At 39.4% G+C, this 20,891-nt stretch overlaps 3 protein-coding genes across 5 annotated transcripts; 1 reads left to right on the top strand and 2 right to left on the bottom strand.

The window, feature by feature from the left end:
• The first annotated feature begins 1,277 nt into the window (after positions 1 to 1,277).
• Positions 1,278 to 6,772, top strand: LOC104960405 (C-type lectin domain family 12 member A). 2 transcript variants are annotated; one of them, XM_010788438.1, is made up of 6 exons: positions 1,278 to 1,384; positions 1,656 to 1,769; positions 4,836 to 4,940; positions 5,225 to 5,353; positions 6,405 to 6,556; positions 6,644 to 6,772. In XM_010788438.1, the coding sequence occupies exons 1-6, from the start codon at positions 1,312 to 1,314 to the stop codon at positions 6,743 to 6,745; spliced, it is 675 nt and encodes a 224-aa protein (XP_010786740.1). In that variant the 5' UTR covers positions 1,278 to 1,311; the 3' UTR covers positions 6,746 to 6,772. The 2 variants fall into 2 exon arrangements, with proteins under 2 accessions (XP_010786740.1, XP_010786741.1); XM_010788439.1 differs by lacking the exons at positions 1,278 to 1,384; positions 1,656 to 1,769 and adding an exon at positions 4,568 to 4,751.
• Positions 6,773 to 8,369: 1,597 nt separating this feature from the next.
• On the bottom strand, positions 8,370 to 12,168 carry LOC104960404 (gamma-aminobutyric acid receptor-associated protein-like 1). Its single transcript, XM_010788437.1, has 5 exons — positions 11,976 to 12,168; positions 10,571 to 10,660; positions 10,250 to 10,328; positions 9,381 to 9,499; positions 8,370 to 8,836 (listed from the first exon to the last, which is right to left on the bottom strand). Exons 2-5 carry the CDS (start codon positions 10,658 to 10,660, stop codon positions 8,771 to 8,773), a joined length of 354 nt encoding a protein of 117 aa, XP_010786739.1. The 5' UTR covers positions 11,976 to 12,168; the 3' UTR covers positions 8,370 to 8,770.
• Positions 12,169 to 12,584: 416 nt separating this feature from the next.
• arhgef5 (Rho guanine nucleotide exchange factor (GEF) 5) lies at positions 12,585 to 20,785 on the bottom strand. Of its 2 annotated transcripts, none has more exons than XM_010788435.1 (14): positions 19,363 to 20,785; positions 18,673 to 18,718; positions 18,209 to 18,258; positions 17,093 to 17,448; positions 15,931 to 16,091; positions 15,651 to 15,803; positions 15,434 to 15,563; positions 15,208 to 15,282; positions 15,007 to 15,096; positions 14,506 to 14,648; positions 14,218 to 14,361; positions 14,020 to 14,090; positions 13,463 to 13,567; positions 12,585 to 13,330 (listed from the first exon to the last, which is right to left on the bottom strand). In XM_010788435.1, the coding sequence occupies exons 1-14, from the start codon at positions 20,756 to 20,758 to the stop codon at positions 13,188 to 13,190; spliced, it is 3,063 nt and encodes a 1,020-aa protein (XP_010786737.1). In that variant the 5' UTR covers positions 20,759 to 20,785; the 3' UTR covers positions 12,585 to 13,187. The 2 variants fall into 2 exon arrangements, with proteins under 2 accessions (XP_010786737.1, XP_010786738.1); XM_010788436.1 differs by having other exon boundaries at positions 19,999 to 20,785.
• Positions 20,786 to 20,891: the final 106 nt, after the last annotated feature.

Genomic DNA, 20,891 nt, shown 5'->3' with positions numbered 1-20,891 from the left:
ATTGTCATGCTGAAAGACCCAGCCACGTTTCATATTCAATGCCCTTGCTGATGGAAGGAGGTTGTCACTCAAAATCTCACGGTACATGGCCCCATTCATTCTTTCCTTTACACGGATCAGTCGTCCTGGTCCCTTTGCAGAAAAACAGCCCCAAAGCATGATGTTTCCACCCCCATGTTTCACAGTAGGTATGGTGTTCTTTGGATGCAACTCAGCATTCTTTCTCCTCCAAACACGTCAAGTTGAGTTTTTACCAAAAAGTTCTATTTTGGTTTCATCTGACCATATGACATTCTCCCAATCCTCTTCTGGATCATCTAAATGCTCTCTAGCAAACTTCAGACGGGCCTGGACATGTACTGGCTTAAGCAGGGGGACACGTCTGGCACTGCAGGATTTGAGTCCCTGGCGGCGTAGTGTGTTACTGATGGTAGCCTTTGTTACTTTGGTCCCAGCTCTCTGCAGGTCATTGACTAGGTCCCCCCGTGTGGTTCTGGGATTTTTGCTCACCGTTCTTGTGATCATTTTGACCCCACGGGGTGAGATCTTGCGTGGAGCCCCAGATCGAGGGAGATTATCAGTGGTCTTGTATGTCTTCCATTTCCTAATAATTGCTCCCACAGTTGATTTCTTCACACCAAGCTGCTTATTGCAGATTCAGTCTTCCCAGCCTGGTGCAGGTCTACAATTCTGTTTCTGGTGTCCTTTGACAGCTCTTTGGTCTTGGCCATAGTGGAGTTTGGAGTGTGACTGTTTGAGGTTGTTGACAGGTGTCTTTTATACTGATAACGAGTTCAAACAGGCGCCATTAATACAGTTAACAAGTGGAGGACAGAGGAGGCTCTTAAAGAAGAAGTTACAGGCCAGAAATCTTGTTTGTTTGTAGGTGACCAAATACTTTACTTACTAAATAGATTTTATTTTTTTCTCATTTTGTCTCTCATAGTTGAGGTATACCTAGGATGAAAATTACAGGCCTCTCTCATCTTTTTAAGTGGGAGAACTTGCACAATTGGTGGCTGACCGAATACTTTTTTGCCCCACTGTATGTGGTTTAGGGGAAACACAAATATAGAGGAAAGTATTTTGTCTTTACTGATCAGATGATTCATACTCACTGGACACTTTTAGGTTTCCGGTGTTTTTTTTTCTTTTTTTCTTGCATCTCAACACATTATTTGAGCAATAGGCGTTTCATCTGCATTTGTGTCTGCATGACATAGGGTTACATAACTCAGTTGTCAGATGACTAGCCTGGTCTGAGAAACTTCTCCAGCATATCGAAAGTTAGAAACAGAAGCCAGAGGAGCCATGGAGCTGCAGGAGATCCCCAACGAGGAAGGTGAAGGAGCAAGTGAACCGATGCTGGAGGTCAAAACTGAAGGTACACATATTTTATTTATTCAGATAACACTTAAGAGTAAAAAAAAAGCCTAATAAGGAATATATAGAAATGAAAAACGATGCATGCACAGTATTGTAGTGTTCCCGTTTTCTATATGAAAAATTCATTTAAAAAAGTGTAATAAAACTTTATAATATTAAGAGATTTTCATTTCATATATTTTAGTTCAACATGTATTTGAGATTTAAAAAACATGTCAGGTGGTTTTGTCTGTTCAATTGAGTCTATCTTTATTTTTGTCTGGCTTTAGAGGAAGCAGAACCTGACCACTACTCCAAACTACAAAGTCCATCTGAGGATATCTATTCAGAAGCTTTATTCAGCGGCGATCCCGTTAAAAAAAGGGCAGAAACGACCCAAGCAGGTACATATTATAATACAAATTGTTGGTGTTTTGAAGCTGCTACGTCCAAAGGTAACATGTAACATGTTTCAGCGTGCATTAAAGCCACTTAAAAGGGTCTTCATTGGTCTTCCATAACACATTTAGTTTTAAAACTGCTCCATGATGTTTCTCACATTCTATATTTGATGTTGAAGTAAAACACACCCCAACAGGGAGTTGCATCAACTTCAATATATTGCTGGTTATTCACCAATGTGTTTTTGTTATTGTGGTTATTTTTACTGTACATGAAAAACTGTAGCCTATGTAATAATGACACGAGTGTTTCTCTGAAAACCGATTCAAATTCAAGAAAAAGAAAAAAGCAGAAGGAAAGGTTTGAAAGCTTAAAAACCACAGCAGAAATTTAGGGGAACAAACGTTTTAATTTGAGCAACGATTACATTTTCATTACAGAAATAATGTCCGTTATTGTTTTACTTTTAATAAAGCTTAGTAGAGGCTTTTTAAGAATGTTTGACGAGCTGGGTAATTGTTCAATTCCAACTTATTTTCTTTTATTGTTGTTATTCTAAAGAAGGTTTAATGACATGTTAAGGTAATTTCTCTGATAAACAGAAAAGTGGAGATATCAAGGACATTTTCACATATTTGTATTGTTTGCTTGCAGCAGAATAACAAAACAAAGTTGAAATATATAGTAAGTATTTTAAATGACGATTGATCTGCTGGTATTTATTTTCAAACAATTTCATTGTAATATATACTGTATATTATAATTAAAGTAGCTCAAAATGCCCCCCACAATTTCCCAGCACCCATGTTAACATTTTACATTTGTTTTTTCTAAACAACAGTCCATAAGCCAAAGATCACCACGACAGAAGAGGAAAAAACCTTTGAGGAATTGAAACCAATGACATTGTTTTTACAATGTCTCAAATAATTAAATAGGAAATGTGTTGACAATGAACTGTCAATGCTCAGTTAGTAAGTCAGTTATCATCAATTGCCATTGTTCCATTGTTATATTATTTTATTTTGAAAAGTATTTCTTACTTATTGAAGTATGATAGTAATTTACCTCGATTTTAATCTGGACAGAGTGAATATGATATACTTACAAGTAGATATTTATGAAAATAAAATTAAAATAACATTTAATTTATTGCATAGACTAATACAAATTTATTTACATTTTGTGATTCTTTAAACACGTTGTTTGTGAGCATTAGAGTACATTCATATTTGTAAGTGGTGGAAATCAAACTATTCTTCATCAAATAAGGGGGGATATCTCTGTAATGCAAAAGCATCTGTTTAATACAAGTACACTTCACTAAACCCAAGTCTGTCTTTTGTAAGGAAACAGCAACTTAATGTTAACAAGCACCTGTTGAAATCAAAACACTGTTTTCCTATTTGTTTTGTGATAATGCAACAATTTAAAAAGACAGAAAGAAAGTAATACGCAAAATAAACATTGATAAAAAGCACTAAATCAATGTATGGAAGCCCTGAGATGCAAATACGTATTTTAGTCATTCTACAGAAAAGGTGGAATCTGGGTGATACAAATCTGCTGAAATATATTCCTTCTAAACACATCTAAAAACTAAAATAGCAATAACTAACTCTTAACTTGATGAATCCACAACAAGTAGAGCTTAAAGTATTTTTATTATTTGTATACATTATACAAAGCTTATTTATATAGGAACATCACTGGTGTTACGTATTACCAGGAAGAAGAGTAACACCAGTGACGGTAACACCAGTGACAATTTGGAGAAAACACTACCATTTTAACAAAATGGCTGCCATGTGCCATTTTCCCATTCAAATGTTCACCCCTAGGGTTATGATATGAGTAACACTAATGACAGACTTGAAAGACGCACGTAACATTTGAAGATAAAATGACACCTTTAACAAACAAAGTAAGAAGTATCTGACTTTCCTTATGTCTTTGTCCACTGCACTGCCTCAAATGATCTCTTGTTACAGGAGGCATTTCAGAGACAGTACATTACTTCAAAAATAAAAGCGTTTTGTGCAGTAACACCAATGACGTAATTTTGGGTGACTGACATTTATTGGATATTATTAATAATAATTTGCGTTTTTTTTTACCATTTCAGTGTTATATTTGATGTATGTAATGTTATGTAAATATGAATGAGATGTATTTCTTGAAAAAAACTTTTTTAAATGAAAACTATAGGCTCCACTTCCATGTATGATCAAAGTGACAAGGCAGTTCCTTGAACTTGGCATTTTAAATAAATTGCAATTTATATATATATTTATTTGTATTTATTTATTTAGTACCATTGCAAAGACAATCTCTATTTATTCAACATATATAATGAATGTGAGTATTAGGTCAACGTAATGTATTTTGGTGTCTGCAAAAGTAAGTGACAGTACTTCCACCTTTTCTGTAGAATGACCCATTTGTTGTTGTAATTCTCATTTTGTCCACAAGAAGCTGGAGTGCTCCACTAGTGGCCTGGTTTGTTTCCCCCTCAGAATTCTGCATTTTGATCACATATATAAAATGTCAGTCATACTATGTTCTGTTTGTGAACATCTGAGATGACCTCAAAAAACAGTCCTATCTTTTGTTTTATAGTACAAAATGTCTCCAGGAAGCACAGTCAATCTCTCACACAAAGAGAGATACAGTCCAAGTTTTGGAAACTGAAGGACAAGCGGATCACTGTGCCCCATGAATAATTCAGAAATCACTGAAAGTCATGTTGCTAGGGCTACTACTAGACAAAGGAGGGTGGGGGGGGGCGTCTTAAAGCTGCACTCAGATGTGAGTCAGCAGAACAGACAGACGGAGCAGGACAACCAGCTTCATCAAGAATCCCAGGACACTTTTCTCCATGTATATCAAATTTTGCCGCATTTATGGTCAGGATAAAAAAGATGGAGTCGGTGAAAAGTTATCACCTGAATCCAAGTTATCTGTTGAACTGCAGGAGGAAAAAGGTAGGCCAGAACCTTCATGGTGTTTTATGTTTGTGCGTATTCTGAAATATCTCTCCAACATCAGGCTGATTTCTTCCTCCTCAGGCAAACCGACGGAGGGGAACTCACGTCTGTACCGTGCTGCGTGTTTATTCCTCACCATAATCTGCCTGGTCCTGCTGCTGTTCGTCATCATACTCAGTGTGAAACGTGAGTAGGCTATCTGCAGCCATGGATCATGTCAGCACTGTAAAAACAAACAACTACTTCAGCTGGATTATGTTTGTAACTCCAAAACAGATTATGAAAGGATTTATGGTTTCACTGGCAGGTCAAAATTAAAAGAAATAAATGTGTCAGAGTCACTTTGCCATGGTTCCTTTTTTGCTCGTAGAAACCATAAAGGATTATAAAGTGTGTCTGATCTAACTGCTGCAGCCTGTGGGCACCATTCCTTTCTCTTAAAACTCCTCCCACTGTGCTCTGCTTTCCAGTCCAAACTGGCTCTACCATCTGTCCAGAGAGAGAGGAAACTACAGCAGATGAAAGGCGGAGTCCTCCTTCTGATTTGACATGCAGCCACGAGAAGTGCGAGGCTCTCTTCCCCGAGTTGCAACCCCAACGTGAGTGTGATGCCAACTAGACAAAAGCAAAACCTTATGCAAGCCAGGGAAGCATCTTCATCAACCGAAAGAAAAACTAGAAGAGTGCAGGTGCATCTACTGCTTTCATTTCTGAATCACAATTATATTAGCTTTGTGTGCAAATCTTGAAAGAACCAATCTTAATCCCGAGGGGTCAGAAGTCAAAGACAATATACAACAGTCATTTAAAGTAAGTATTTTTTAAAATGTGTGAATCACCCTAACCACCAGAGGTCCTTGAATGAACAATCATAAATCTGCACATTAAAAAATCAGACTGATGGGTCCGGTACTATGTGAGATTATTGGCGTACAGACAGGTGCACACACATGACAAACACATGACCCCAGGCTCCAGACTGACGGTCACCGCAGTTCTGCTTTCACAGTAGCCCAGATAGTTTTTTAAATAGGCCTCAGAGGAAGTTAGTTCATGTGCTAGTTTTTATAGAGCTGAGAATGTTTAATTGAATTACCAATAATTCAACTTTGATCATCTTTATTGTTACCTCTTATACAAAAAGCATTGAAGATGGCCCTGTGTTTACATACAACTAAATTTATAGGTAAATGCATGCACACAAAATGTGTTTGGATAAACAAACTCCCTTGAAATGTTTAAAAGCAAATTAAAAACCTATCTATTTAATATGGCTTTTAATTTGGATTAACTTTCAATTGTCACTAGTATCATTGTCCATGTTTTACTGTATTTTATTTCTGTTTTGCTTTTATTTTACATTTTTAATTTTATTTTTTTAATTGTTTTATTTTTAAATATTATCACTGTAGATGTTTTCTCTGGTTCTGTATTAATTTGAATATTTTTGTTATGTTTTCTGTAAAGCACTTTGGGCTGCTTTGTGCATGAAAGGTGCTATTCAAATAAAGTTTATTATTATTATAAAAACATAAAGAAAAATGATGCAGAAAGAAGAAAAAGCGTTAGATTTGCTTTATTATTTATGCAATTGAGTCTATGAGCTTTTGTTCTGACTTGTATTCTGCACTGATGCCTCTCTCCCTCCAGATACCAGCTGTCGGCAGTGCCCTGGCGGCTGGGTGAGTTATGGCCCGTCGTGTTTCTACCTGTCCACCTTCAGGCTGAGCTGGGAGGAGAGCCAGAGGAACTGCAGCTCCCGCAGAGGGTCTCTGGCTGTCATTACCAACAGGGGACTCCAGGTGGGTCTTATGTCACTTCCTCATCTAGCCATGAGGTGTAAACATGCAGTTCACCTTTCTTACCATCAGTGGTGTTTTCTCTTGTAGTATTATCTGACCAAGGTGGGGAAATTGACTTACTGGATCGGGCTGAAACAAACAGAAACCACATGGACCTGGGTGGACAAGACTGAGCTGACAGAGAGGTGATAATTAGTGAATTGACTGATCATCTCAACACATTTCTTCTTGGTCTCTGATTATTGTTGTTTTGTACACGTGTATTTTACTCTTTCAGAACAAAACACTCAGTGGCCACTTTATTAGGTACATCCGTAGGATCCAGTGCAATCCAATACAACAGCACTGCCTTAAATTCTGAAGTAAGGTTATATTTAGGCTGGTAATTATTGGGGTATCAGTCTAAGTTCTCAGATCTTGTACTTGAGTAAATGTAAAAATACCAGAATACAGGAATACTCTGTTACAGGTAAAAGTCCTGCATTCAAAATGTTACTCAAGTAGAAGTAGAAAAGCATCAAAATAAACTTGAAGTACCAAAAGTAAAAGTACTCTTATGCATTATGCATATCGGCACATTTCAGAATAATATATACTATATGTTTTGATTATAATTATTGATGCATTAATCTGTTTATCAAAGCTGGTAAAGGTGCAGCTAGTTTTAATAGCTTTGTATTGTGAAATTACTCAAGGTGTAACTAAAGTCAAGCTTTGATTATATTTCACATAATTTATCCCAATCTGTAAAGTAACTAAAGAAATTAAATAAATGTGGTGGTTAACGATTTACCTCTGAAATGAAGTGGAGTAAAAGTACAAATTAGCATAAAATGGAAATACTCAAGTAAAGTAAAAATGCCTCAAAAAATCTATTCTAGTAGACCTCAACAATGGAATTATGATCAGTGGAAATGGCCATGACATGGGACCTTTTAAAGGTGGGGTAGGTAAGTTTGAGAAACCGGCTCGAGATACACTTTTTGTTATATTCCATGGAATGCTCTTAACATCCTGATAGCAATGAATATCTTAAGTGCTTTGACAAAAAATCCATAACAAAATGTCATCTGTGGAAGCCGTAGTACTGTAAAAAGCACGACCAATCATTTTAGCCGGCCCGGCAAAAGTAACTGGATGGCCTACCTGCCTGTCAGCCTTCCATCTGTGCACAAACTTATCTCGTGCCTTCATTGGTCATGTGCGCGTTCGTGTGTGTTGGAGGAGGGGCTCTGTAAGGAAGTGGCAGATATTTTCCGTCTGTGTATTTTCAAATTCTACCGTGCTCGAGCTGGTTTCTCCAAAATGACATACCCCACCTTTAAGAAGCCAGATAATCTATATAGTCTTGAAAACCTAGAAGCTTGTAATTGATTAGACATAATCTTGAGNAAAAAATCCAGAAAATCACATCTGGATCTGGAGACTGGCTAGGCCACTCCAGGACCTTGAAATGCTTCTTACGAAGCCACTCCTTCGTTGCCCGGGCGGACCGCCCGGGCAACGAAGGAGTGGCTTCGTAAGAAGCATTTCAAGGTCCTGGAGTGGCCTAGCCAGTCTCCAGATCCAGATGTGATTTTCTGGATTTTTTTTTTCTCATTTTGTCTCTCATAGTTGAGGTATACCTAGGATGAAAATTACAGGCCTCTCTCATCTTTTTAAGTGGGAGAACTTGCACAATTGGTGGCTGACTAAATACTTTTTTTTTAAAGTGTACAAGTGTTGTACTTATAAATAAATCATTTAAATATTTTTTTCCAATTGAAATCCAAACCGCAGATGTTGCAGAATGACACACGTACAGAATCAGAAATGTATGCATTTTCATCTTTATTTCCCACAAAAGTTTATGATATTAATTTACAAAAAAACAACAAATATTTGCATTAAATACAGAGGACTGAGAAAGAATAAGAGAGATCCCTCAACCTAATTTCATTAACCTCCCTTTGCGATGCATTCATTCTTTCTAATCAACATAACTTGAAGTGTACTCAAATGCATTAAGCTCACCCGGAAATACTGACGACGGTAAACCCTACCAGCGACAACGTCTGCCCTGTGCCAAGCCTTTCTTTCACCATGTAGTTACTTATCAAAACTAATATAGAGAATAATAGTGGTGTGAAGCATTACAAACAGCCTTAACTCTTTATTTCTCAGACAGCCTCGTTCTCTCTCTCTCTCTCTCTTTTTCCAGTCTTTTGTCCTCACTCAGGCACCGTACACACTCTCATTACTGTAGGTCATGTAGAGAAACAGGTCCTCTTCATGGTGCTCCTGGGACACGAAACAAGAAAGGGGAAAATAAATAATTCAGCACGACAATGGTACTTAAGAATGCACACTAACTAACACACTCAACATAACCTCATTGATTATTTAAAGCTTATTAGAAAATGCATATTCTATTGACCTGTATATAGACTTTTTGCACTAATTTTTATTTTGTATTTCATTCTATATGTTGCATTGTTGGAGGAGCTCAGGTCAGAAGAATTTCATTGCCATTTCTACACTGTAGCTTTTTTGCGTATGACAGTAAAACCTTTGAATCTTGAATATGCACTTTCTTTTTTTAATTCACCCCAAATTTGAGTTGACTGATCAAAGTGTAGTAAAAAAGCTTTTTTCTGGCACCCAGAAAACTTTAATTATGATCAGGTCAGAATTTTCTCTTATTGTGCAAGAGGGTTACTGGCAGGCTCAACGTGACATCAAGTCTCAGCAGATCTATTTAGCATGGAAAACAGTTTCTGTGTGTGTGTGTGTGTGTGTGTTGGGGAAGCTCCTTGTGAAGATGTGTGTGGACGGGTACAGTTACCTCATATACAGCAGAGAGTGGGGAGCTGGATGGGGGAAGGGAGTTGTTGACGAAGAAGAAGAGTGCCTCCTCTGGTCTCAAAGACACACGCTGACGGATCAGGAAGCACAACTGGCCCACTAAGAAAAGGAAGAAGAGAAAGAGATCAGCAAGGGTCTCACTCAGTAGTTTCATTTCACATAAAGAGGAAGAAAACAGACGACTCGACAAAATGACCAGTACACTCTTCAGTCTTCTGACCCAAAAACTAAAAACAGGAATACTGCCAAGAGAAATCAAGACGTTAAATTAAATCAGAAAGACAAAAAAGCTAAAAAACCTTATTATGCAGTGACACTATCAGGCTGAATCATGAACAGTTTCCCTTAGTGCACCTATCAGATTTTCACAGCAAGACATTTTGACTTATAGCATGAGACACAGATGGAATTATAACATTAACTATGGATTATTTCTCAGTAAAAGCGCAAGGGGATGAGATATTTTATCTTCACAATAAGATGAATGTGTTGTGCCATCATGGTAGAGAAGAGAAATATAGAGCGTGATTAAAAATACGGGATCTCACACTTATTTATGCACCTTATGGTTTATGATACCCTTTATTTAGGAATGATTGATGTTTTTTGTGTTACTTCTTGACCATATGCAATGTCAATTTTTTTGGTATGTTGCAGTGCGGGTTTTAAGCATACACCTATGAAATCACCTGTGCTGAGTGTTTGCTAAAAAAAAAGCTTTTATACATTTATGTGACCACCAAAACTGAAATGTATCCTGTCAAAGAGCTGGTGATTGCTGGATGTGATGAGTCATCTGAGAGATTTAACTGGGATTTTGAAGATTTTGCATGTATTTGTGTGTTTCACCTGTTAAATCTGAGGGCACCAGGTATTTCTTCTTGTCCAGTTCAGGGGCGCGTGACCTCGGGGACTTCTCCACAATGATCTGGTTAAATAGAGCCAAAAGTAATCAGCCATATTCCAAAATCTAAACAACAACAAATACATTCATACTAATTTACAGTTGCAATCTGTTTAAGAATTCATATACTTATTATTTTATTAGGATAACCGGCTTTAAATAGAGATCTTGGTTATTTTGCTGTACAAACATAACACCTCCTAACCTAGTTTAACTGATTGAAGGTCACTAACAGTAGATGCAACATGTTAACAGATCATACTGACCGGTATCTTGTCAGGATGCTTGGTCCGGACCCTCTCTCCCTCTGCTCTCCTCACTTCTAGAGGTACTGAGCGCTGGTACTGACTGCCCATCTGTAAACAACAAGGCAACAAACACAAGAAAACATGAATTCCCTCACAATGGCATTATTTACAAAGAATACAGAGCAATGGCTGACGTCACCAATCAGTGTATTCAGTCAACAAGTGATATGACCGCGTAAAGAGCACAGCATTGTTTGATGAATGATGACATCGGGCTTGGTTTAATCACGTGTTTTTTGGAGGTCACATTAGGGGTGTGTACTTCTACCTCTTTGATATCTTTGAGCTTACTATTGTTTTCAAATGCGTTAAGGGTTAATCAGTTAATTGCTGAGGCATCAATTTGAAAATTTTACCTAAGTAAAAGTAGCAATACTAAATTGGAAAAACACTGTTACAAGTAAGTCCTGTAGTCAAAATACTCCATTACAAGTCAATCCTACATTCTAAAGTAGAAGAACAGAGTCATTATCAAGAGAAAATGTACGTAAAGGATCAAAAGCAAAAGTAGTAATTCTGGAGAAAAAAGTCCTCCAAATGTGATATATTATATATGATGACATTACATTGTTCAAATTGTTGCACCAAGCCACATTTTGTAATATATTGTATAATTTTACTTTTTTGTGACTTGAAAAGTTAGTCCAGTAGTTTGCATTTTAGAGATGGATTAAGTTGAAAGTGTATTACGTTTTTGTTTTTTTTAGGAAAAATGTTCACATTTTCAAAGTTACCAAAGCTGTGTTAATAAATGTAGTGAAGTCAAATTACATTATGTAAATATTCAAGTAAAGAACAAGTACTTCGAAATTGTACTTGAGTAAATATACTTCGTTTCTTTCCACCACTGGTGCTCTTACATAAACAGAACCCCAACTATCCACCACTGTCTACAACCTACGTTAAGCTAGGTGTGGGTGGAGGAAACAGCAGAATCGTGGCAGAGGCTGAAGAAACTGCACACTGCGTCGAGTAATAATCATTTTAACTGAATATTGAAAAATTAAACAATCATAGCTCTCTCCCTATATTTGTAATATTCAGATTGTTGTGGTCACGATGTCAGTGTCTGCCATCAGGGTTGTTTTGGTCATCGTGAATTGAGGCCACGTCACTTTTAACAGAATCTAGATCAGCTGACTCGCCTTCCTCCTGTATTACAATAACATAACCAAACTAACAAAGCAGATCGTTGGGATTGACTATGTGACAACGTCTCTTCATATTTGTGTGTAATTTGTGTTTTTTATTTGTTAACTGAATACGAAATCAACCGTTTGCTGTGCTATATAGCTATCAATGCTAACAGCTGCAGCTAACGCATCGAAGAAGACGTTAGCTGCAGCTGTTACTGTTCACATACCTTGCAAAAAGACACACACAGGTTTCACTAAAAACACGATCAATCCGGATTCACTTTGCTATTTCCTTTAGGTCGTCAAGTCTCTAAATGATTGTCTTAAGAAACGGTCATAACGCACAGAAATGCTATGGATACCAAAGATGTCGACTGGTCTGCTCCTATTCTCCTGAACGAAAACAACAACAAATACTGCAGGGTACGCCCACCAACGATGTGACCAATCAGAGACGAGTGCGTTGATTGACAGTGGGAGTGTCCGTTTAGAGGACGGCAACGGTGCGTTTATTGGATGACTACTGTAGTCCCGCCTTCTAATTGACGGCAGAAATAAGCAATAGCAAACACTTGAAAATGGGCCAGGCCGACTTAGTGGTCACGCCCCAGCCAGGCTACGTGCATTATCTGTACTGTTCTCTTTCTTCTGTAAACAGCTTGTTCAGACTGTTCTCTGCATTTTAGCCTAGTGTCAAAAATATGCCAGTAATCAAGTTAATCCAGAACAAGGTTTCTTGTGAATTTACAACAATGCTGCTGGTGTAAAATGTGTAGCCTACCAGCTTTGTCCAAAACAACTCGCTTTCATGATGAAGACAATAATCCACAGCTCTCTTATTAAAGCATGTACTTTTCCAAACGTGATTTTATTCCTCCAATATGAATTATTATGAAATGTCCTCACCGTGTTATCTCTGTACATCTATGAATAGTCTAATACATTTTTGCATGATTTCTGCTAGGTCACCTTCATGCAGAGGCCAACTTTCTTAACAGAAATGCAACATACACTCAACTCTTTGTTCTCTTCAATATACACAAATAATAAATCAAACACAGCATTTCTTTAAAAAAAGAAAGAAGGTGATTTCCTTTTTAAAGCATTTTCTCTTAAAACACCAGTCTGTATTGCCGCACACACTTGTTGGTACTGTAGATAAAAGTCAATACAGTTACAATGTGCTAAATGTCTTTCAGGCAGGCCTCAGCATGTGCATTGAAGTCAATATCTTGTTCCCGCTGAGTAAATCAAATGAGACCCAAAATGATATGGAGATGCATTCTACAACTGTTCAGTTGCTGCACTTTAGAGAAAAAATACAATGGCAGAAAAGCTCATCAGTAGCACTGAGTGTCCATAATAATTTCCAGCTACTCAAAGTCCTCTCCTTTGCGATTTATTCCAGGACGTCCCCTTGTCCAGTCCGAGTGTCCTGTTCAAACGGCAGCTGTGGCTGTTGTCAGTTTGATGGCATCTGAAAGGTTGCGTTGCCGGATATTAGAGTTGGTTATGGTTTCCAAATGTGAATCTGGCACCCATCCACGATGCCGATCGGACAGTCTGGTCCCCTCTACCCAATCTGGAAGGAAAAAAGGATCCAACAAAAAGTTAATTATTGTCTATTCTCTAATAATACCAGGCTGCACATATTGCACGAGTGAACCGTTTTTAAGGGAATGATGGGGGAAGTTAGATAGTGAAATAGTCTTACGGTCACTGCTTTGTTGATGCACTAGAATGATGTCAGCTTTTTCCAACGAAAGCTCATCAGGCTGATGGCCAACAATAGCCCGGATACACTGCATCTGTGTAAAATCTGTATGGACACGAGGAGAGAAGTCAGACCTACAATCAACAACTGGGCCTGCAAAAATTGCGCTGCACTGACATTTTCCCCACTCTACTGTTATATTTATTTGTTATTAGCACATAGATTTTCATGGTATCATGTTATTCCGGAATTATATAAATACATACTGTCCGCCATTTTGATTCAGTCTCTGAATGTAAGTTTAAATTAGTTAAAATTCAAAACAATGTCAATGTTTTTGCTAAAAAAATACAAACAAAAATCTACACTTAGTTTATTTTCATGTGACAACGCACTCACTGCTGAGGATGCTAAATGATGTGTTTGTAATCTAAATGTACAAGTCTCAATCACATTGAGTGTTTTTAATCAGGGAATGAGGTAGGAAGGAATTTAAGACAGAGCTTTTGAAAAAAAAGTGAGCTTTGCAATGTCTAAACCAAGTAGCATAGCTTCACCTTCTGCAGCAGAAAAGTCTATTTCAGGATGAGGCCGGGAGAGAGCTGATATCCAACGTAGCTTATCACTCCTGAAGGTAGAAAAAGCAAAGAAGGTAGAAAAAGCAAAGATGGGTGAGTCTTCTTCCATGTTTATGTTAACTTGATGACATGAGGACTGATATTTAGACATTCCCTGCCACTGTTTTAGTCTCTTACTCTTTGTCTGTCCGCACCAGAAGGGCTCTGTTTGTCATGTGTAGCCGGAACAGGTTCTTCTGGAGGGTGTGCAGTTTGACACGACAGTTCTCAGCACGCAGGTCCGATACGGGAGAGTGGTCTATAACTGTGAACCTTCCCCCTCTGGAAGCAGAAAAGAGAAATTAGATGGCGGAAGGACTGACTGCGATAAGATTGAAGAAATGATAAAAGTCTGCGGATATGCAGGAAACAGGATGTAACAAGTGGTAAATGACCTATTTAACCATTACAGAATTGTTGACTCACTCTTTTTGAAGGGAAATCAGCAAATAGTCATTGAATAGGTGCACATAAATATTCCTCTCCGTTTCCTTTAGAGAGAAATCCATCAGCTCAGTGACCAGACCTTCACGCACCATCCTCCGAGACTGACTGATCAGAGGAAGAGTCTGTAACAACACAAACAGACAGGAAGTATTATAACTCAAGCTCCTTGTAGTCAGTTGTTTAATTGTCCTACATCAAACCATGACTGTTGATTTCAATTGAGCTTTTTCGATGAGAAATAAGTTAACTCTATCCACTGATGAAGACCATGGTGCAGTTGAAAGCTAGTAAGTGACATACAATCATTTTGAGATAATTTTTATATTCCATAAAAAAATACTAAAAACCCAAGGAAATTACATTTGTATTGCTTGAAATGATGGGTGAAATAAATTATTTGATACGAAAAGAGTTTTAAAAAACATGAAATCAGTCATTTGCAAACATGATTAACAGCATGTTAATCACAATGTGACTTACCCTGCACTCAAAGCCCACTTTAGCACTGAGAGAGACCAGAGACTCAATGCTTTTCATCTGAGTGATGCTGTCGTTACTCTCTTGAATCAGCTAAGGAAGAGATATATGAAAGAGGCAGAGTTTTGTCACAAGGCAGTTCAAGATATCCAGGATCAAATGTAACATGTCCAACATGTGCACAGCATAGGTATATTTATGTACCTTCTCCAGAAGTTTCAAAGCTTTGATGGCCTGTGTTGCCTCTGCAGTACCAGGAGTTGTTCTCTTCACAATGTTCTGTGGAAAAGCAATGTGCGTGTGTTAAAGTCACATACAGGATTGAACATGTTGTGAACCATCAACATTGCTGTTAGAGAAATTCTCTCTCACAAACACAAACACACACACACACACACACACACACACAAACACGCACACACACACACACCTGGACCAGCAGCCTAATTCTTATGATCCTCTGGAAGGGGAGGACGAGGAAGGAACGAAGAGGAAGTCTCTGGCAAACAGGACTCCTCTCTAATTTCTCCACTATCCGTCTGAATCCTGGATTCTCCTCCCTGAAAGAAAAAGTGAAATTGAATGTCGAGACAGATACAAACCCTACAGCCTGTAGCTGAACACAAAAGCTTGACTGAGTGTCTTACATGAGTCTCTGGTAGGTGGCGTCCTGATAGGACTGGTTGGTGAGGTAGGGCACATAAACCAATTTGAAGCGCTGACAGTGCCATGCGATGATATCACACACCGTGAAGTGAAAGGTATCAGATTCAACACGCTCCTCCAGCTTTGATAAAAAACTTTTTAAAAAAGACACAAATCATGAGTTAATTTCTTCAACATATTTGTAAAATCGTACCTGCACATCACAAGTAGTTTCGATAATATTCAGATACAGAACTATAAATAATGTTAAACATTTCTGACCTGTGGCTGATGGCTCGAACATCAGCGAGCCGGGAGAAGAGCCAGTTCCTATCCTGAGAGGCTAACAGCGTCCCTAACTGTTTGGACTTGACAAAATGTTCAACAACAATGTCCAAACTCCGACAGTATGAGGCCTCCGAGGTCACCACCTCAAATCTCACCTAGAAGGGAAATACATTAAAAAAAAAGATCAAAACGTTGAGTAAGAGCCGACTAGGTAAATCATATCGCTAATAAGCAGTGACAGTTCTCTGAAGGCCGGGGCATTTTGACAAGGATGTGACTAAGTAGGGAGGTAGGTTACGCAATGAGAAGAAGAGTTCAAGCCCAGACAGAGGAAAACAACCATAATGCCAGAGAAACACACTTGCACATTCAGTAAGACACTCCTTTGCCGAAAATAAAGTGGATCACTTTGAGGGGTATTCTGAAATGATGCAAGTACGAATATTTCACGTGAACTTTGTAGTGTGAGAGGTTGGTGGATCAAAGAGAATGGCAGAGTAGTGTCATTTCCCAGAAGTTAAAATGAAATACAACAGACATCATACCTTGTAAACGAAAATTACAAGTGAGCTGATGAGTCTTTAAAACTAGAACTGACTATTGACACAGATTTTTAACCTGATTTTTAGCTACACATGTAGCTGCTCTGGTCAAAGGATACAATCTAATCAAAATCCTTTACAGATTAAGGAAAAGTGAAGATAATGAACTATATTAAATTAAATGCTTTGGAACGCCCTGCCTGGAGAAAGAAGGCTTGCAAAATCAGTGACTTTACCTAAATCACTTCTTTTTTAATTTGTATTTATTTGTAAAAAGTGTTGTCCTGCTCTTGGCCTTGCTTTCTGATGTGTTTTCTTATGAGTATCCTGGTTTTGCTTTTCCTTCGTTAAAAGGTGCCATATATTGAAAGTCTCTTGTGGGTGATCTTATCTTGCCTTGAGCGTTCTGACTGATTTCCCTGAGATGGGAACCTTGATCCAGTCTCTTTCCAAAGAAACACAAATGCATGTCTTGGCTGGAATGAAAATCCCTGCCTGAAGTTACTGGCACGATGTCCTTCTCAATAAAAATGTAGGGCAAAACCCTCCCTTCAAGGAAACATTCTGCCACAAAATAGTGACTAAACTTTCAAATGCAGAGTAAGATTAGTTACCTCCTGTAGTCGTCTCTCGTCATCTGTGAGCTCCACCAGCTCAACGCTGTTCCTGACGCCCGGCAGCTCCCTCCACAGAGAGGCCGACTGAGACGACGACTGAGAGAGCGAGACGGAGAGACGAGGGGAGGAAGGCCTGCCTTCAATCTTCGGGGGCTCAGGGAGAGGCAAGCTTTGGACACTGGTGATGGAGTTTGAGTGGGACAAGGAGTGGGGATGCGGGACAGAAGGTAGGGGAGGAAGGGGTCTGCGGGCAGGAGGGGGGGAGGGAGGAGGGACGCCATCGGAGCGAGCCTGGCGCAGGATCTCAATGTTCTGGGCCGCCTCGTTGTACTGCTGGTATAACTGGGCCGCATCTGGGAGAAAGAGAGGATGTGAGACAGAGAAAAAAGCAGAAGAGAAGAGGGCACAACAGAGACAGAAAGAGAACAAAATGGAAGAAAAGAAGATAAATGCTTTAGCCAAGAGGAGCTGTTTGCATTCAACATTCCTTTTACACGTACTTGTTGGAATGCAAATTTGCAGCAGCAGCTGTTTTCGCTTCAAGTGAAGAGATACTAATACTAATACTTGCAGAAACCTGTCCCTGGCTTGCACAGACACACATTTATAAACAGCACGTACGCACACACTCCTGCCCCATGTATCGCAATAAATATGAATCATAGGCTAAGCGACAAACTGCCATTTTAGAATAAAACTAATTATGAAAGGGTGTTAACAGAAAACTGGTTTTCCTTTGATTTTTGAATTTCATTTTCGTTCTAAGGCGACATGTTCAGGGTAAGTGATAAACAGTTAGTGAGCCTGCATTCACAAACAGAGATGAATCACACCAACTGAAGGGAAATGCTCAACTGCGTCATGCTTTTTCCCAACCACATCAGCCAGAAGAGATAACATCTGAAGACACGTCAATTTGCCGTGACCTTTTCTAATAATCAGTCTAAAAATGTAAGTTTGTGATAAAAAAGAAATAAGGGTAATTGAGAAAAGCAACAGCACATTTATGAGATAGCAGTTAAGAAACATGTGTTTGATTGAGGTCCAAGGCAGACCATTGTAGTATTTTAAGCAGCATGACCTGATTGAAGAAAACATTTAAAAGATACTCACTGAAAATCTTTGAATTCCTTTTCCGTCTTTCGATTGTGTCCAAAACATTTCTACAGTGCAAAGAAAATAATGATAAGTTATTATCATGAAGACTGGTGGAAAGAAGTGACAAATTAAATATACAGAAAAAGTAGTGTACCATGGGATTCAGAATTTCTAATTTGAACCCATCTTAGTACTAGGAGCAGTGGGCAGCTATTGCACAGCGCCCGGGGAGCAATGTATTTGTATGCATGCTCCTTGTTTAAATAAATACATAACATTGACATAATTTAAATATATCATTGTGACTAAGTTTTTAATATCAGGGACACTTAATCCAAATTAAAACAATTGAACACATCTTGTGCACTACTGTAGATTAACACAGAGAGCGTGTGCGTGTGTGTGTGTGTGTGTGTGTGTGTGTGTGTGTGTGTGTGTGTGTGTGTGTGTGTGTGTGTGTGTGTGTGTGTTTTACTTACCTCAGCTCCACTTCTCCCCAGCTTTTGCTTCGATCATCCTCATCATCTGGAATAAAAAAGTATCCATTTGTCGAAACGTTATACAACAGCATACTCATTGACTATGCTCCGATTCATTTACCACAAACTACAAGGACAATTTGGATGAATTAATTAAAAAAAAGGTAATAAATTAAATAAATAATTAGTTCAGTTAGTATCCGTGCTTCAATAAGCTATAGAATAAGATGAGTTTGTTCCCATAAATCGAGCTTCTCGTGTCATGTCTCAAAGCAGAATCAACTCCAGCCTTATAGCTCATGCTTCTTATTTCCCTCCCTCTCCACCTCCACTTATCTCCGCCCACTACCTGAGCTCTAACCACAACACTGTGACGCAGTTTCCAGTTTCATGTAATGTAATGGGACCAGATCAGTGCACTGATGTTGTCTTTTAGCAGATGTCTACATTAGATGTGGGCTTGTTTAATGTGACGACAAAGTGTTGCAGGAAACTCTTAGACGGAAATGACTAGATTAAAGTCTCCCATCAAAGTCAGGAGGAAGAAACAAGTCTCTACAACATTTAAAAGATTCTCCGTGTGCAGTCTAGCCTGAAGCATTTTGATTGAATTGGATGATTTTTTTTTTTTTAAATGGTGAATGAGGACAAAAAGAGAATTAGTCTCCTTCCTCCATCTTCTGTCTTTACCTGTTGTAGAGAAAATTCTGGTTCTGCGATCCCTTCCATTCTCGTCATCTCTTCTTTCTGTGGTTTTACGGATTCCCCTTCGTCTCATTCGAGCCTGGGGACCCAAATCCCGAAAACTGCAGCTGCTCAGCCCAGCCCCCCCTGCTGTCTTGGTCTTTGCCACCGCCTCTCCTTCTCCATTACCCCCCTCACCTTCCTCTCCCACCTCCTCTACAGTAGCCCTCTCCTCAGGCCCCTCTCCCTGCCTTTCTTCTTCACTTTCCCCCATTCTGTCTTCCCCCTCTCTGGAGATATCCAGGAGGTCAGATTCAATATCATAATTAAGAATAGGGCAGCTGTTAGGCTTGTACAGCGTGTGGCTCACGGTTAAATACATCTCCTCCTCCTCCTTATCTCTGCTTTCTCTGCTTTCCATATCATCTGGAATAACATGATCCCCTGCCTCTTCGCTAATGATCACCTCTACTGCTGCCTTTTCTAACTGAATGTGATCAGATGGCTCAGTTACTATGTCCATACTGGGATCCAACTTCCCTTCTTTGTCTAACAATGTGTCACCATGAGTGTATGCAGTTAAGTCACCATGCATAGATGTGAACTGGTCAGCATGCATGTCGGCTTGGTCTTGCCCCATACCTCTCAACTCCTCCGACGGCTCTTCCTCCTCCAGCTCTGTCTCCGAGTGCTGTTCGTCCGTACTCAACTGGATAACAGGCACACGTGCGGTCCCTTGTCCAGCCTCCTCCTGCTGTTCCATGTCCTTGTTGTCCATCTCCGGCTGACTGACCCCTTGTTGTCCTGCTTTATCAATGGTATGTTCCTCCGAGTGTCCCAGGATCTCCCACAACACATTTTTAGCCCATTTAAGATGGGGGGCCTGGGAATGACGCTTGGGTTCCTCGGACATGCTCCATGCTCCGCTCATTCGGATCCGAATGGCCTCCACCTCTTCTGGAGTCATTGCTCCGGTGTTAATCCCTTCTAAGGTGGGTTGAATTTGTTCAAGATTCACCTGAGAAGCAACGTTACCATAGGGATTACTGGGCACCTGCAAATCTAGCTCCTGCTCTTCTTCCACTCCTGCTTGATTTTTGCTTCTCCACTCTTGTAGGAGTTTTTCAGTCTGCGAGTCTCTTTTAACGGTCCCTATTTCTGCGTATGGGTGCTCTCCTTTGCTCTTTGTTTCCCCTCCAGTCTCTCTGTGTCTGACATTCACTTCAGTTGTGTTGTTTGAGGCCGGCGTTTCCTCCCCTGCCACGTCACACTCACCCTTCCTCTTTGCTTGCTGGTTGTTGACGACTGTTTTCTCATCACTTCTACTCGGATGCAAGTCATCATCCTGTGTGGCCTCATCACGACTCTCCATATTTGGGTTGTGTCTTTCCTCCCCTCCCATGTGATCACCTTGTGACGGGGACTTTCTGGTGTTCTTCTTCTCCTCCTCGTCTTCATCCACCCCCTCCTCCTTTCCCACTGTACATCCCTTCTTATCTCCCCCCTCACGCATCTGGAGGGCATCATGTGAACTT

This window comes from Notothenia coriiceps, unplaced genomic scaffold (genome assembly GCF_000735185.1).
Source record: "Notothenia coriiceps isolate Sejong01 unplaced genomic scaffold, NC01 NC01_scaffold00031853, whole genome shotgun sequence".
Taxonomy (NCBI): Eukaryota; Metazoa; Chordata; class Actinopteri; order Perciformes; family Nototheniidae; genus Notothenia; species Notothenia coriiceps.
Note: the sequence above shows the minus strand (reverse complement) of the source record. Positions and strands in the feature narration are given on the sequence as shown.

Bases quoted from the DNA above. Each gene is read 5' to 3' on its own strand.
- arhgef5 (XM_010788435.1), bottom strand. From the start codon at position 20,758: ATGGGAGGGGAGGAAAGACACAACCCAAATATGGAGAGTCGTGATGAG. The intron at 18,259-18,672 runs GTAAGTAAAACA...TTTGCACTGTAG, and splicing joins TGGGGAGAAGTGGAGCTGAG to AAATGTTTTGGACACAATCG. The intron at 15,804-15,930 runs GTCAGAAATGTT...TTTTTTAAAAAG, and splicing joins GTTCGAGCCATCAGCCACAG to TTTTTTATCAAAGCTGGAGG.
- LOC104960405 (XM_010788438.1), top strand. From the start codon at position 1,312: ATGGAGCTGCAGGAGATCCCCAACGAGGAAGGTGAAGGAGCAAGTGAA. The intron at 1,770-4,835 runs GTACATATTATA...CTTCCTCCTCAG, and splicing joins GGCAGAAACGACCCAAGCAG to GCAAACCGACGGAGGGGAAC. The intron at 5,354-6,404 runs GTGAGTGTGATG...CTCTCCCTCCAG, and splicing joins CCCCGAGTTGCAACCCCAAC to ATACCAGCTGTCGGCAGTGC.
- LOC104960404 (XM_010788437.1), bottom strand. From the start codon at position 10,660: ATGGGCAGTCAGTACCAGCGCTCAGTACCTCTAGAAGTGAGGAGAGCA. The intron at 10,329-10,570 runs GTCAGTATGATC...CTATTTAACCAG, and splicing joins AGCATCCTGACAAGATACCG to ATCATTGTGGAGAAGTCCCC. The intron at 8,837-9,380 runs GTAACTGTACCC...TTCGTGTCCCAG, and splicing joins CACTCTCTGCTGTATATGAG to GAGCACCATGAAGAGGACCT.